This window comes from Saimiri boliviensis, chromosome 5 (assembly GCF_048565385.1).
Source record: "Saimiri boliviensis isolate mSaiBol1 chromosome 5, mSaiBol1.pri, whole genome shotgun sequence".
In the NCBI taxonomy this organism is placed as follows: domain Eukaryota; kingdom Metazoa; phylum Chordata; class Mammalia; order Primates; family Cebidae; genus Saimiri; species Saimiri boliviensis.
This window is the reverse complement of record NC_133453.1, coordinates 70,164,294-70,180,917: the sequence shown is the minus strand read 5'-3', so window position 1 is coordinate 70,180,917 and position 16,624 is coordinate 70,164,294. Positions and strand designations below refer to the sequence as shown.

General features: G+C 37.3%; 1 protein-coding gene across 4 annotated transcripts in view; it reads left to right on the top strand.

Moving 5' to 3' along the window:
* PPIG (peptidylprolyl isomerase G) overlaps positions 1-16,624 on the top strand; it is a 54,924-nt gene that overhangs the window by 22,949 nt on the left and 15,351 nt on the right. For all 4 annotated transcript variants that reach the window (XM_010352308.3, XM_074399521.1, XM_074399522.1 and 1 more), the window contains 2 exons: positions 5,394-5,423; positions 5,513-5,652. In XM_010352308.3, coding sequence (XP_010350610.1) covers positions 5,394-5,423; positions 5,513-5,652 — 170 coding nt within the window. The remainder of the gene's footprint in view (positions 1-5,393; positions 5,424-5,512; positions 5,653-16,624) is intronic.

Genomic DNA, 16,624 nt, shown 5'->3' with positions numbered 1-16,624 from the left:
GCTAATGTTTTGAAATAATGGAGACTTGTCAAGAGAACACAGGAACCAAGTTAAAAGGTTTCCCTCAAAACAAATAACAGTCATATTAGTTTATGGTTCAAATAGTAACCAATAGTCTACATTGATATAAATAAATGAATACATAATGAAGGAGAAGGGAAAGCTGTTCCCATATTAGAATGTCAACTAGTACATTTAAAAGGAATGGTGGAGTTAGAAAAGTCACCATTCTGTAATCATCACAGTAATGATTGACTCAGGCAAGAATCTTCTATTGATCCTAAATTTAGAAAGGTGATTTCAGTGAGAAACTGGATGTTTACACAGAAAATTTCTTCATAAATTACTTAATTACAAAAAATGCAGTCAGTTCTCACTATTCATAGATTCTCTGTGAATTTACCTTCTCACTAAAATTTATTTGTAACCTCCTAAGGATTTCCAGTTCTGACTACAAAAACTTGTGACCAGGCCTCCTGTCAGTAATGCCTATTTTTTAAATCTTGTCTTATGGGTGCAGGTTTGCTCTGTTTAGTAGCCTTGAACTCTCCTGGTCTCCAAGGACTTTAATCTGTCAGCACCATGTGGATTATTCTGTTGTTTCCCGATTCCATGTTTGTGACTCTTCAACAGTGAGAAATCTGGCTCCTGATTATCTTTTTTTTTTTTTTTTTTTTTTTGAGACGGAGTTTCGCTCTTGTTACCCAGGCTGGAGTGCAATGGCGCGATCTCGGCTCACCGCAACCTCCGCCTCCTAGGTTCAGGCAATTCTCCTGTCTAAGCCTCCTGAGTAGCTGGGATTACAGGCACGCGCCACCATGCCCAGCTAATTTTTTGTATTTTTAGTAGAGACGGGGTTTCACCTTGTTGACCAAGATGGTCTTGATCTCTTGACCTCGTGATCCACCCACCTCGGCCTCCCAAAGTGCTGGGATTACAGGCTTGAGCCACCGCGCCCGGCTCCTGATTATCTTGAACATTTCTTTTCATTTATTAATCCTCAAATAAACAATTGCCATACCATGCTACTGTAAAGAAGGCCCTACTGACTAGAGTCCACTATTTATTTATGGTTGTTTTTGTTTTTAGACTGAGTGTAGGTAGTTAAAAATCAAGTTTAAAAGTGGCTTAAACACTTCTTGGTTTGGTTTTGTGATTCATTCAAAATATGTTAGGTTTATTCCTTTCTGATTGTATTTCATTTTGTTCTCCTTCTTACCTTGTTTTGACTTGGGTTTTATTTTGTTCTCTGCTTTTTTAAAAGTTTATGAAATAGTGATGTTTCCAAAGTCAAAACAAAAAGAATACTGTGAATTGTCTCTCCGAGCCATCCCTTCTACATCATTCCCATTTCCTTGTTTTTTTTCACCCCAGTTCCATCTATCCATGTTAATAATCAACCTGATTTCCAGTTTATCTTCCTGTATTTTCATTTGTAAACATAAGCAGATACATGTATGCATTTTCTCACTTTCCCTTATACAGTAGTTGGTATACCATTTATACTGTTTCACTCTTCACTTAACAGTATATCCTTTAAAACATTCCTTTTCAGTTTATAGAGATCATTCTTACTCTTTTTCGCAGCTGCATAACACTCTATTGTTTGTATATACCATAGTTTATTCAACTAATTGCACATAATATGGATCTCTTTGATTTTGTTTTTAAACAAAACAATTTATGGCTGGGCGCAGTGGCTCATGCCTGTAATCCCAGCACTTTGGGATGCCGAGGCAGGTGGATCACTTGAGGTCTGGTGTTTGAAACGAACCTGGCCAGCATGGTGAAACCCTGTCTCTACTGAAATACAAAAATTAGCTGGGCGTGGTTGCAGACGCCTGTAATCTCAGCAACTCGGGAGGCTGAGGCAGGAGAATGGCCTGAAACTGGGAGGTGGAGGTTGCAATGAGCCAGGGTTGTGCCACTACACTCCAGCCTAGGTGACAGAGCAAGATTCCCATCTCAAAAACAAATAAACTAAACAAAACAACTTATAATTACTTCTTTGTTGTTAAAACACAGATAAGCCGCACACAAAAATCTTCAGAGCATCTTCCTATGCAATAAAAATGTTTATAGAGTGTTGCTCTGTAATCAACTTTTGGCTATAATACAAATCTCTGCACATTATTAAATATCAGAATTTTAATGGCCACATGTTAATCTCTTGCTTGAATGTACTTTGTATTATTAATTTCATTTTTTGACATTTTGTTTGCTTCCTGTTTTTCAAACTACTCCAGTGAACATTGTGCCTATGATTTGATGCAGTTTTAATATTTAAGTTTACTTACTGAACCATTTACACAGTTTTAAGCCTTTGCATATATGTATTGTTATGTTGACTTCCAAAAGGAAAAGATAGTTTACATACCACTCTGACACCAGTAGTATGTAAATGCTAATTTCACCACATTCTCAGCAGAGTATTATAACTTACTTTCCTCTTATAAATAAAATCCTTTCTGTGCTAGCCAAAACTCCTATGTTAACGTCATACAATCTTTCATACATATTTTTGGAATCTTCCCTCTAAATTTTGGTTTTACCTTATATCTTCACGTTTTGTAGGTAACTTTTCTGTGTTCTGTTTTTTAAAGGAAATGATGTCAATTTTTAGAGAGCTTCAGTCTTTAAAAAATTTTTTTTGTACTGTAATACATGTAAGATTTGCCATTTTAACCATTTGTTAAGTGTACAGTTCGTTCATTTATTTGAGATAGAGTCTTGCTCTCTACTCAAGCTAGAGTGCAATGGCACAATCATAGCTCACTACAGCCTCATAACTCCTGGACTCAAGTAATCCTACTGCCGCAGCCTCACAAAGTGCTGCGATTACAGGTCTGAGCCACTGTGCCCAGTGAGTCATGTTTCTTCACAGTGCTGTACAGTCATCACCACTATTTCCAGAATTGTGTCATGGTTGCAGAGACTCTGTAACCATTTCCCCTTTTCCCCCAGTCCCTGGTAACTTGTAAATTTGCACATTCTGGATATTTTATTTAAGTGGAATCCTACAACTTTTATCCTTTTGTATCTGGCTTGTTTCACTTAAAAACGTTTCCAAGGGGCCTGGTGCTGTGGCTTATGCCTGTAATCCTAGCACTTTGGGAGGCCGAGGTGGGAGGATCATGAGGTCAGGAGTTCGAAAATAGCCTGGCCAACATGAGAAACTTCATCTCTACTAAAAATAAAAAAATTAGCTGGGTGTGGTTGCAGGCACTTCTAATCCCAGTTACTCAGGAGGCTGAGGCAGGACAATTGCTTGAACCCAGAAGGCAGAGGTTGCAGTGAGCTGAGATTGAGCCATTGCACTCCAGCGTGGGCCTGGGTAAAAAACAAGACTCCATCTCAGAAAAAAAAAGGTTTCCAAGGTTTATTTATATATGTGGCATATATAAGAACTCCATTCTTTTTTATGGCTAATACTCCACCATATGTATATACCACATTTCTTGATTTGTTAACGGACATTTGGCTTGTTTCCACATTTTGGCTATCGTGAATACTGCTGCAGTGAGCATTGGCATTTGAGTTTGTTTTTTCATTTCTTTTGAATATATACCTAGGAGTGAATTGCTAGATTATATGGTAATACTCTGTTTAGCTTTTTGAGGAACTTACATAGTGTTTTCCATAGTGGTTGCACTATTTTACATTCCCATTAGTGATCATTAGTTCTTATTTTTCCATATCCTTGCCAACATACTTATTTGCCACTCTGTTTGTATCTGTGAATTACCATGTAAGCACCACAAGCTGTAATTTTTAAATTTTGGGATTACAAATAAGTTTTAGTAAGCAGGCAGATTTGCAAATAGGGTCTCAGTGAACTGAGGATCAGCTATATCTAGATGTAAATGTAGATATGCATTGTGACTGTAACATGTTGTATGAATACACATATAGTGTACACCTAGGTTTTTACATTTATAGGTGATTTTTTTTTTTTTTTTTTTTTTGAGACCGAGTTTCACTCTTGTTACCCAGGCTGGAGTGCAATGGCGCGATCTTGGCTCACCGCAACCTCCGCCTCCTGGGTTCAAGCAATTCTCCTGCCTCAGCCTCCCGAGTAGCTGGGATTACAGGCACGCGCCACCACACCCAGCTAATTTTTTGTATTTTTAGTAGAGACAGGGTTTCACCATGTTGATCAGGATGGTCTCGATCTCTTGACCTCGTGATCCACCCGTCTCGGCCTCCCAAAGTGCTGGGATTACAGGCTTGAGCCACCGCGCCCGGCCTATAGGTGATTTTTGTGAGTTAAGTATAGTGTTACAATGAAGAAACAATGGTAGGTCATTAACTTTATAGTTAGGTAAACCTAAAAATTCAGCTATGTGTTACAGTTTTTTCAGTGATATGGTACATGCTTTAACCAAAATTAGCATAAATTATGTTACTTTTTTAATATTTCTAATAGCTTTTTGATAAGGTTTTTAAAAATAACAAATTTCATAAAATACTAATCTTTAATTTTCATGCTAGTGTTTTTAGTACATATTCAGGTAGCAACCTTCTTAACTACATAGCTTTAAGGTTGATGGTGAAGGGGTGGGATTTTTTAAAAAGTAATTTTTTTGCCACAAAAATGCTTATTTTAATTTTTGTTACAACTCTTAATCCAGATCTTTTGCATCTAATTTAAAAACTTGTAAACACTCAGCTTGGCACAGTGGCTGATACTTGCAGTCTCAGCACTTTGAAAGGCCAAAATGGGAGGACCGCTTGAACTCAGGTTTGACTAGCCTTGACAACATAGTGAGACCTCTTTCTACAAAAAATACAAAAATTACCCAGGTATGGTAGCATGTACCTGTAGTCCCAGCTACTCAGGAGGCTGAGGCAGGAGGATGGCTTGAGCTCAGGATGTGGAGGCTGCAGTGAACCAACGTTGTGCCAGCACTGCAGCCTGGACAACAGCATGAGACCTTGTCTCTAAAACAAAAACAGAAACAACTTATAAAGACTATGTAAACCATTTCTGTTCAAGTCCAACAGTATACACCTGAGGACCATAAGAAGATAGCCCGTGCTTAACTGTTTAAAATGTTAAGATTGAAAGGTTCAGTAAGAACTCAATTCTAAGAGCAAGAAACACTTGCACTTGAATGGATAGAAATAACACTTTAATGTATATTTTAGTTACATACACGTTTTCAGCAGTGAATACCTATTGCTTTTATAATTAGAACAAGTTTGATACATTTTGTGGAAAGCATTTTGCGTTCTAGTTAAGGTTAAGGTAATGTGATTATATTAAGATAGCAGTTGATGTCTTTGTTTTCAACTTTGTTTCCAATACAGTTATTTTCTTTTCCTTTTTAGAGATGCTAACTTTGTTTTTCTCTGACTTTGTTTTTATTCTTCTATCTGATGACTTCCAAAAGAACAACAAAACCAACGCCTCATTTAGATGGGTAAAGATTATTTTATTTATTTTACAACTGTTTTAAATTAATCTTGAAATAAGAAGCTTTTTTTTAATCACTTTTACTTGACACTTCAGGCATCATGTTGTTTTTGGACAAGTAATCTCTGGCCAAGAAGTTGTAAGAGAGATAGAAAACCAGAAAACAGATGCAGCTAGCAAACCGTTTGCAGAAGTACGGATACTCAGTTGTGGAGAGCTGATTCCCAAGTCTAAAGGTAAAAATAAGTACATATTTCTGAGAATACTTACACATACAAAATAAGCAGAGCTATAAATAAATAATTAGCATGAAAGTCATGCTCAGGCTGTTATAAAAATGAGGTTTTTGTTTTAAAATGTATTATTGTGCTTTTTTTTTTCTTTTTTAAGTTGACAAAAATTGTACTTACTGTGAACAGTATGATGTTTTAAAGTATGTATATGTTGTGGAATGGATAAATAGAGCTAATAAACATGTATTACCTCACATACTTAACACTTTTTTGTAGTGAGAACACGTAAAATCCCTCAGTGATTTTCAAGAATATAACTGTAGTCATTGCATTATACAATAGAATTCTTGGACTGATTCCTCTGAGCTAACTAAAATTTTGTATCCTTTAACAACATTTGTCCAATACGTTCCCCTCTCTTATCCCATGGGAACCACCATTCTTCTCTCTACTTCTGTGACTTCAGTGTTTTTAGATTTCACATGTAAGTGAGATCATATGGTATTCGTCCTTTTGTGCCTTGCTGATTTCATACAACGTAACTACTTCTGGGTTCATTGATGTTGCTCCAGATGACAGGCTGAATAGTATTCCGTTGTGTATATAAACCACAGTTTTAAAAAAATCCATTTATCCATTGATGGAAACAGGTCAATTTCATATCTTGGCTATTGTGAATAATGCAGCAGTGGACATGAGAGTGCAGATAACTCTTCAACATACTGATCTCATTTCTTTCAGATATATACCTAGTAGTGGGATTGCTGGATCATGTGTTCTGTTTTCAATTTTTTTTAATTATACTTTTAGTTCTGGGATACACTTGCAGAATGTGTAGGTTTATTACATAGGTATACACATGTCATGGTGGGTTGCTGCACCCATCAACCTGTCATCTACATTAGGTACTTTTCATAATGCTGTCCCTCCCACGTGCAGTCTGTGATGTTTGTCTCCCTGTGTCCATGTGTTCTCATTGTTCGACTCCCACTTATGAGTGAGAACATGTAGTGTTTGGTTTTCTGTCCTGTGTTAGTTTGCTCAGAATGATGATTTCCAGCTTCATCCACGTCCCTGCAGTGGGTATGTACTCATCCTTTTTTATGGCTGCGTAATATTCCATCGTGTATATGTGCCACATTTTCTTTATCTAGTCTGTCATTGATGGGCATTTGGGTTGGTTCCAAGTCTTTACTATTGTGAATAGTGCTGCAATAAACATACGTGTGCATGTGTCTTTACAGTAGAATGGTTTATAATTTTTTGGGTATATACCCAGTAATGGGATTGCTGGTTCAAATGGTATTTCTCATTCTAGATCCTTGAGGAATTGCCACACTGTCTTCCACAGTGGTTGAACTAATTTATACTCCCATGAACAGTGTAAATGTGTTTTTATTTCTCCATATCCTCTGCAGCATCTGTTGTTTCCTGACTTTTTAATTATCGCCATTCTTATTGGCATGAGATGGTATTTCATTGTGGTTTCGATTTGCATTTCTCTAATGACCAGTGGTGAGCTTTTTTTCATGTTTGTTGACCACATAAATGTCTTCTTTTGAGAAGTGTCTGTTCATATCCTTCACCCACTTTTTGATGGCATTGTTTTTTCTTGTAAATTTAAGTTCCTTGTAGATTCTGGGTATTAGCTGTTTATCAGATAGATGGATTGCAAAACTTTCCTCCCATTTTGTAGATTGCCTTTCCACTCTGATGATAGTTTCTTTCGCTGTGCAGAAGCACTTTAGTTTAATTTGGCTTTTGTTGCCATTGCTTTTGGTGTGTTAGTCATGTTTGCCCATGCCTATGTCCTGAGTGGTACTGTATGTTTTCTTCTAGGGTTTTATGGTTTTAGGTTTTATGTTTAAGTCTTTAATCCATCTTTTTTTTTTTTTTTTTAAATAAAGACGGGGATTTCACCATGTTGGTCAAGCTGGTCTTGAACTCCCGACCTCAGGTGATCCACCCGCCTTGGCCTCCAAAGTGCTTGGATTACAGGCGTGAGCCACCACGCCCGGCCACTTTAATCCATCTTGAGTTAATTTTTGTATAAGGTGTCGGGAGGGGGGTCCAGTTTCAGTTTTCTGCATATGGCTAGCCAGTTTTCCTAACACCATTTATTAAATAGGGAATCCTTTCCCCATTGCTTGTTCTTGTCAGGTTTGTCAAAGATCAGATAGTCGTAGATGTGTGGTATTATTTCTGAGGCTACTGTTCTGTTCCATTGGTCTATATATCTGTTTTGGCATCAGTACCATCTGTTTTGGTTACTGTAGCCTTGTGGTGGTGTTTGAAATCAGGTAGCTTGATGCCTCCAGCTTTGTTCTTTTTGCTTAGGATTGTCTTTGCTATATGGCCTCTTTTTTGGTTCTATATGAAATTTAAAGTAGTTTTTTTTTTAATTCTGTGAAGAAAGACGATGGTAGGTTGATGGGGATAGCATTGAATCTATAAAAATTATTTTTAGGCCGGGCGCGGTGGCTCAAGCCTGTAATCCCAGCACTTTGGGAGGCCGAGGCGGGTGGATCACGAGGTCAAGAGATCGAGACCATCCCGGTCAACATGGTGAAACCCCGTCTCTACTAAAAATACAAAAAGTTAGCTGGGCATGGTGGCACGTGCCTGTAATCCCAGCTACTCAGGAGGCTGAGGCAGGAGAATTGCCTGAGCCCAGGAGGCGGAGGTTGCGGTGAGCCGAGATCGCGCCACTGCACTCCAGCCTGGGTAACAAGAGCGAAACTCCGTCTCAAAAAAAAAAAAAAAATTATTTTTGACAGTACAGCCATTTTCATGATATTGATTCTTCCTATCATGAGCATGGAATGTTTCTCCATTTGTGTCTTCTTTTATTTCTTTGAGCAGTGGTTTGTAGTTCTCCTTGAAGGAGTCCTTCACATCCCTTTTAAGTTGTATTCCTAGGCATTTTACTCTCTTTGTAGCAATTGTGAATGGGAGTTCACTCATGATTTGGCTGTTCATTATTGGTGTATGGGAATGCTTGTGATTCTTGCACATTGACTTTGTATCCTGAGACTGCTGAAGTTGCTTATCACCTTAAGGAGATTTTGGGCCAAGATGATAGGGTTTTCTAAATATGCAATCATGTCATCTGCAGACAGAGACAATTTGACTTCTTCTCTTCCTATTTGAATACCCTTTATTTCTTTTTCTTTCCTGATTGCTCTGGCCAGAACTTCCAATACTATCTTGAATAGGAGTGGTGAGAGAGGGCATCCTTGTCTTGTGCCAGTTTTCAAAGGGAATGCTTCTAGCTTTTGCACATTCAGTATATTGGCTGTGGGTTTGTCATGAATAGCTGTTACTATTTTGAGATATGTTCCATCAGTACCTGGTTTATTGAGAGTTTTTTAGCATGAAGTGGTGTTGGATTTTATCCAAGGCCTTTTCTGCATCTATTGATAATCATGTGGTTTTTGTCATTGGTTCTGGTTATGTGATGGATTACATTTACTGATTTGCATGTGTTGAACTAGCCTTGCATCTGAGGGATGAACCCGACTTGATCACGGTGGATTAGCTTTTTGATGCGCTGCTGAATTTGGTTAGGCAGTTTTTTTTGTTTTTGTTGTTTTTTTTTTTTTGAGGACTTTCACATTAATGTTCATCAGGGATATTGGCTTGAAATTTTCTTTTTCTGTTGTGTCCCTGCCAGGTTTTGGTATCAGGATGATGCTGGCCTCGTAAATGAATTAGGGAGGAGTTCGTCTTTTCGTGTTGTTTGGAATAGTTTCAGAAGGAATAGTACCAGCTCCTGTCTGTACTTCTGGTAGAATTCTGCTGTGAATCCATCTGGTCCTGAGCTGTTTTTTTTTTTTGGTTAGTAGGCTATTAATTACTGCCTCAATTTCATAACTTGTTATTGATCTATTCAGAGATTTGACTTCTTCTGGTTTAGTCTTGAAAGGGTGTATGTGTCCAGGAATTTTTTCTTTCCTTCTAGATTTTCTAGTTTCTTTGCGTAGAGGTGTTTATAGTATTCTCTGATGGTAGTTTGTATTTTCTGTGGATCAGTGGTGATATCCCCTTTATCATTTTTTTATTGCGTCTGTTTGATTTTTTTCTCTTTTCTTTATTAGTGTGGCTAGTGGTCTATCTTGTTAATCTTTTCAAAAAAAACCGTCTCCTGGATTCATTGATTGTTTGAAGGGCTTTTCATGTCTGTCTCCTTTTCAGTTCTGCTCTGATATTAGTTGTTTCTTGTTTTCTGCTAGCGTTTGAATTTGTTTGCTCTTCCTTCTCTACTTTTAATTGCGATGTTATGGTGTCGATTTTAGATCTTTTCTGCTTTCTCCTGTGGGAATTTAGTGCTGTAAATTTCCCTCTATAAGCACTGCTTTAGCTGTGTCCCAGAGATTCTGGTATGTTGTGTCTTTTTTCTCAATGGTTTCAAATAACTTATTTGTTTCTGCCTTACTTTGTTATTTACCCAGTAGTCATTCAGGAGCAGGAGCAGGAGCAGGTTTTGCAGTTTCCATGTAGTTTTGTGGTTTTGAGTGAGTTTCTTAATCCTGGGTTCTAATTTGATTGCACTGTGATCTGAGAGACTTATGATTCCCATTCATTTGCATTTGCTCAGGAATGTTTTACTTCCAATTATGTGGTCAATTTTATAATAAGTGTGATGTGGTGCTGAGAAGAAAGTGTATTCTGTTGATTTGGGGTGGAGAGTTCTGTAGATGTCTATTAAGTCTGTTTGGTCCAGAGCTGAGGGCAAGTCCTGAATATCTTTGTTAATTTTCTGTCTCATTGGTTTGTGTAATACTGACAGTGAGGTGTTAAAGTCTCCCACTATTATTGTGTGAGAGTCTTAAGTGTCTTTGTGTGCCTATAAGAACTTGCTTTATGAATCTGGGTGCTCTTGTATTGGGAGCATTTATATTTAGGATAGTTGGCTCTTCTTGTTACATTGATACCTTTACCATATGTAATGCCCTTCTGTCTTTTTCATTTTTTCGAGGAACTTTCAGTTTTCTAATAATGGCTCTACTGATTTCCATTCCCACCAACAGTGTACAAGAGTGTCCTTCACATCCTCTCCCTTGTTTTTGTTCCTTTTTTTTTATCTTAGCCATTGTATGAAGTGCTATCTCATTGTAGTTTTAATTTGCATTCCTTTGATGTTTAGTGACATTGAGCATTTTTCCCATATACCTGTTGGCCATTTGTATGTCTTCCTTTGAGAAATGCCTGTTTAGGTCCTTTGCCCATTTTTGAATTAGGTTGTTTTCTTGCTGATGAGTTGTTTGCATTTTTTATGTGTTTTGGATATTAACCTGTTGTCAGATATATGGTTTGCAAATACTGTCTCCCATTTCAGAGGTTGTGTTTTCACTCTGCCAATTGTTTCCTTGGCTGTGCAGAACCTGGTTAGTTTGATGTAATCCCATTTGCCTATTTTAGCTTTTTGTTGCCTGTGCTTTTGGGGTCATATCCAGAAAAATCATTGCCCAAACTAATGTCATGGAGCTCTTTCTGTGTGTTTTCATTTAGTGGTTTTACAGTTGCAAGTCTTATTAAGTCTTTAAACCATTTTTAGTTGATTTTTATATATGTTATAAGAGTCTGATTTTATTTTTTTACTTGTGGAGATCTAGTTCGAACACCATGTATTGAAGAGACTGTCCTTCCCCCACTGTGTGTTCTTGGCAGTTTTGTGTTTTTACTGTGTTTTACCCTACTTCTCACTTTGTTCATTTACCATGGAATCACTGAACTTTTTCTGGTTATTAATTTGTAATAATTTACCCTTTTGCTTCCACGAGGTTTTTTTTGTTTGTTTTGTTTTGTTTTTTAACAGTAGTTGTCTGAATAAATTAGTCAATAAATACTCTTACAGAGGAAGAGACTCGGGCTAGATAGCAATCGAAGAGAGGAAGATAGATGAAGAAACTTTGAGGGAATAAATTTTTTCTTTAAGCACTACTTAGATTCAGAAGCATCCTACATGTTTGAGAAATTTATTTTATTTAGAACAGACCATTTGAAGCTAACATGACTAATTTGATATATTGTCTGAAATGGTAAGAACTTTGAGTAAATATTTTCAGTCTTATATTTGAAATAATGTGGCTGGTATTATTTTATTACAGATACTGGGTTTAACATACCGAAAGTAATAATGGAGTCAGATTACCTTCAAACCTGTATAGAAAGCAATAAAACCTTAAACTGACTCTGTTCTTACTATCAATAATATCAGTAATTAGTTTCTTAGGGTTAGCACATTTGAGAATCATCTATAATACTTCCTGATTCTCACAGTAACTATAGTATTATATATCCTTACTTTACAGGTGAAGTTAGTCAAGAAGATTAAGTTCTTTACCCATGTCAGGAAGAGACCTCAAACCCAAGTTCGAGAATTAGAGCTTTTTCTGTTATATGTTACTGACTCATTAAAGTTAAAATGTCTTTAACATTTCTTAAGAATTGCCCTTAGTAGATCGTTCCCGTCTCACCTTTTAGATACACTGATTTCCTCTATAATATTTAGAAATACGTACATTTTGTTTTGTTTTAATTATAAAATACCCAAGACGACCATAGAGAAGGCAAAATGATTATTTTTTAAATTTTGTTTTTGTCTCTGCATTCCATTTTGAGTCTGCTAATTTCATTTTCTTCTCTGTGATGTCAAAAAAAAAATTGCAGATAAATGATTGCAGGTATATGCTGCAGCTCATGGGATTTCTTGATGCACATGAGACTGCCTATCCTTACTTACAAACAACAGGTGTAATGAATGCTTTATTTCTTGAAGATTCAGTAAAAAACAAGATGTTGAGAATCTTTGCGTGATATTCTACAAATGCAATTAATTAAATTTAAAAAAACTAAAAAACAATCTATAATGATGTTTGTTACTTCTAAACCCTGAACCTACTAATGTTTAAACTTTAGAGTGTTTGTAGTATAGTGGGAATATTTTAGCTTAAGGCAGTATTCTTCCCAAGTCATCTAGAAAATCTTCATTATATTTTAGTCTTCAAGGCCCTTTGTGTTAGGATCTTTTTGCCTTCTTGTAAAAGTTAAGGGGCCAGGCACAGTGGCTGACACCTGTAATCCTAGCACTTTGTGAGGCTGAGGCAGGAGGATCACTTGAGCCCAGGAGTTTCAGACCAGCCTGGGCAACATTGTGAGACTCTTCACTACCAAAAAAAAAAAATTTATTTTTTAATTAACCGTCTGCAGTCTGGCATCTTGGGAGGCTGAGGCAGGAGGATTACTTGAGCCCAGGAGTTTGAGGCTGCAACCTGGGCAACAGAACAGGACCCCATCTCTTAAAAATATAAAAGTAAATAAAGTTAACGATGCTGTGTGGTTTATATATTCAGAAAGAGATTGAGGTAATAGTTTTTAGCCAGGAGCTGGTTCACACCTGTAATCCCAACACCTTGGATGGCTGAGGTGGACAGATAGATCACTTGAGGTCAGGAAGTCAAGACCAGCCTGGCCAACATGGTGAAACCCTGTCTTTACTAAAAATACACAAAAGTTTGTGTTTTAAACCATAAACAGTAATCATAGACTCTCTAATAAATTTGTTGTAAATTGTCACTAAAAAGGCAGTACTTGAATATTTCCCTAAAAGAGGAAGTAAGTAAATGTAGCTGTATATGTACTACTTAGGTCTTTTTTTTTTTTTTTTTTTTGAGACGGGGTTTCGCTCTTGTTACCCAGGCTGGAGTGCAATGGCGCGATCTCGGCTCACCGCAACCTCCGCCTCCTGGGTTCAGGCAATTCTCCTGCCTCAGCCTCCTGAGTAGCTGGGATTACAGGCACGCACCACCATGCCCAGCTATTTTTTTTTGTATTTTTTAGTAGAGACGGGGTTTCACCATGTTGACCAAGATGGTCTCGATCTCTTGACCTTGTGATCCACCCGCCTCGGCCTCCCAAAGTGCTGGAATTACAGGCTTGAGCCACCGCGCCCGGCCTACTTAGGTCTTTAATAATGTATTGTAACCTAAAGAAATAAATGATAGTTTTGCCCATGCCATTGGGGCCACGAAGTTGATGTAACATCCAACTGTGTGTCCCTCAAACTCATGCTAAGCTAGCATACCTTGCCTTCATAAGTTTCAGCAATCTGGGAATATTTGGCCCTTTATTAATACGTATCTGCCCAGGAGTTTCTAAAAGGTCAGATTTGTTTTGGGCCGGACCTCCAATGCCTACTGTTCTGAATCACACTGTGAAGAGGAAAGGACCTTTAGTTTGAAAACACACACTTGGGCCCCTGTTACTCCATAATCCTTCAATTACCATTCAGAACATTGGTCAGAGTAGATTTTGTCATGCATCTTAAATTTGATGGCCTCCTTAAAATAATTAGTTGGGAACAGTCAAAAAGCATTGTGTAACGCTGTGGTGTTTATCTTCATTATATTTAAAGCCTTGTGTAAGAGATTTATACCCCAGTTTAAAAAGAAATAAATACAGATTTTTTTTTTTCCTTTTTTTAAAACTTCCTGAAAGAAAACAAAAAGACTTCTGAAGAAATCTGACTGGGCCCATCTGTGTATGGTCTTGGTGAGTCTGGGCAATCAGTCTTCCTGGGCCTTTGTCTCTTTGTAATTTTGAGGTTGGAGATGCTGCTTTTTGTGGCTATTTGAGTGTGCCAGAGAAAATTTAAGTTCATGAGAAGAACCTTCTGGCAGATGCAGAGATGGAATACTGGAAACTAATAAAAGCTGCATCCCCTGTAGAGGCTCAGCAAAGGGCTGTCAAAAGTCAGAGTGGAGGATAGAACACAGACCAGTACCTTGACTAAGGTATTTCCTGGTGTTTCAGGAGTTGATATGACCTCAGATCATGCTTTTCTCTTCAGAGTTCACTGTAGTTGTTAACCCATTTATGTCAGAGGTTACAAATTTTTTGTGTGAAAAATCAGATCTTCGTGATGACCTTGAGCAGTAGGATATATATACCTCCCGCAAGTTTAGCGTTCCAATAATGGAACTAAGAGATGAGAGGATTGCTGTGTTACGTACTACACAGAAACACAAGAACTGAGTTGTGGCAACATGGCAGTAAGTAGTTCTATGAGAAGAAATGGCAGGAGTCAGATTGCCTGGCAGTACAGAACGAATAGCACAATAGAGGAAGCAGCTGGTGAATCTTGTACTCAGGAGACAAGTGAAGAGGAAAACTAGAGATTCATTTCTATGGTGACAGGGTCCCATTTCAGTGTCCTTATTCTGAAAGTAATTTTGGCACTTTTACTGGTAAGTAGTGGGATGTTAAACTTAGAAACAGTTTAGGAGATGAGACCCATAATGTGAAATGAAATTGTCTAAATACCATTTTAGGAATAGTTCTGTTCTTTATTTCAAATCCTATTTTTATGGTGATTTCAAAATTTCCTTCATTTTCAAGGTTTCAAGTGAAATTTATTGGTGTAAAATCTGTAGGTCTCAAATAAAAAAACAGTGCAGCATTTTCTACCTTAGGTTTTTACAAATAAAATAATCTGAAGTTATTTCTGGTTTTGTTTTGTTTTTTCAGTCAGTGTCTTGCTCTTTTGCCAGGCTAGAATACAGTGGTATAGTCATAGCTCACTGCAATCTCAAGCTCCTGGGTTCAGGCAGTTCTCCCACCTCAGCCTCCAAAATAGCTAGGACTGTAGGTGCACCCAGCTACTTTTTGTGTATTTGGTGGAGACAAGGTCTCACTGTGTTGCCCAGCTGGTCTCACATTCCTGGCTCAGGCGATCCTTCTAACTTGACCTCACACAGTGCTGGGATTACAGGTGTGAGCTATGGACTTAGGTTGTTTTTTTGTTTTGTTTTTTTGAGATGGAATTTTGCTCTTGTCGCCCAGGCAACAAGCAATTTCAGCTCTGCAACCTCTGCCTCCCAGGTTCAAGCAATTCTCCTGCTTCAGCCTCCTGAGTAGCTGGGATTACAGGTGCATGCCACCACGCCTGGCTAATTTTTGTATCTTTAGTAGAGACTCAGTTTCACTGTGTTGGCCAGCCTGGTCTTGAACTCGTGGCCTCAAGTAATCCGCCTGCCTTGGCCTCCCAAAGTTCTGGGATTACAGGCATGAGCCACTATGCCTGGCTGGAGTTTGGTTTTTAACCTTCATATTATACTAGTAAGTTCAGTGACTAATTGATAGGGTTATATCACATCATACTCCCAAGTAAAGGTCAGTGAGGAAGTTTGGGAAATCATTCTACATAATAATAAGCAAACTGCATAATCTAATTAACCAGAAATGGCCAGAATTGAAAGTGTTATTACTCTTTGTAATTCCTTTTCATTCATTATAATTCTTAACTTGCATTATGGTTTTTGCTTTTAGTACTGTTTCATTTTACCTTTAGGATACTTATATGCTTGTGAAAGAAACTTTGAAATCAGTTTTGTGTAAGTAGTTAGGCAGGAGGTAGGGTTTGTTTAAAGAGTCAGCTGAAAACTGTTGCCATATTTGGAATTTAAAATTTTAATTTAAAAATATTATAATTGAGAAATTATCACTGTATTTATAGTATGCAATATGATGTTATGATAGATGTATACAATGCAGAATGATTAAAACAAACTGTTTAACATAGCTGTCACCTCAAATATGGTTTTTGTGGTTAGAAATCTGAAATTCACTATCTCAGCAATTTTGAAATGTACAATACATTATTAGTAACTATATTTACCATTCTATGAAAATAGATCTTAACAAATACATTCTTCTGTCTAACTGAAACTTTATACCCTAATCTTAAAAATTTAATACATTTATTTGGTTCACAATTTAGAAAGTATAAAAAGATAATCGGTGAAAATCTCTTTACGTGCATTCCCATTCCCACATTTTGTACTTTATACCATGTGTATGTCAGTGTTTTTTCATGATCATGAAGAATAAATTTTCTAGAAATGGAATTGTCAGTTTACAGAGGTCGTGCATTTGTAATTTGGTAGACACTGCTACCAGAATAGAAGATAATAAG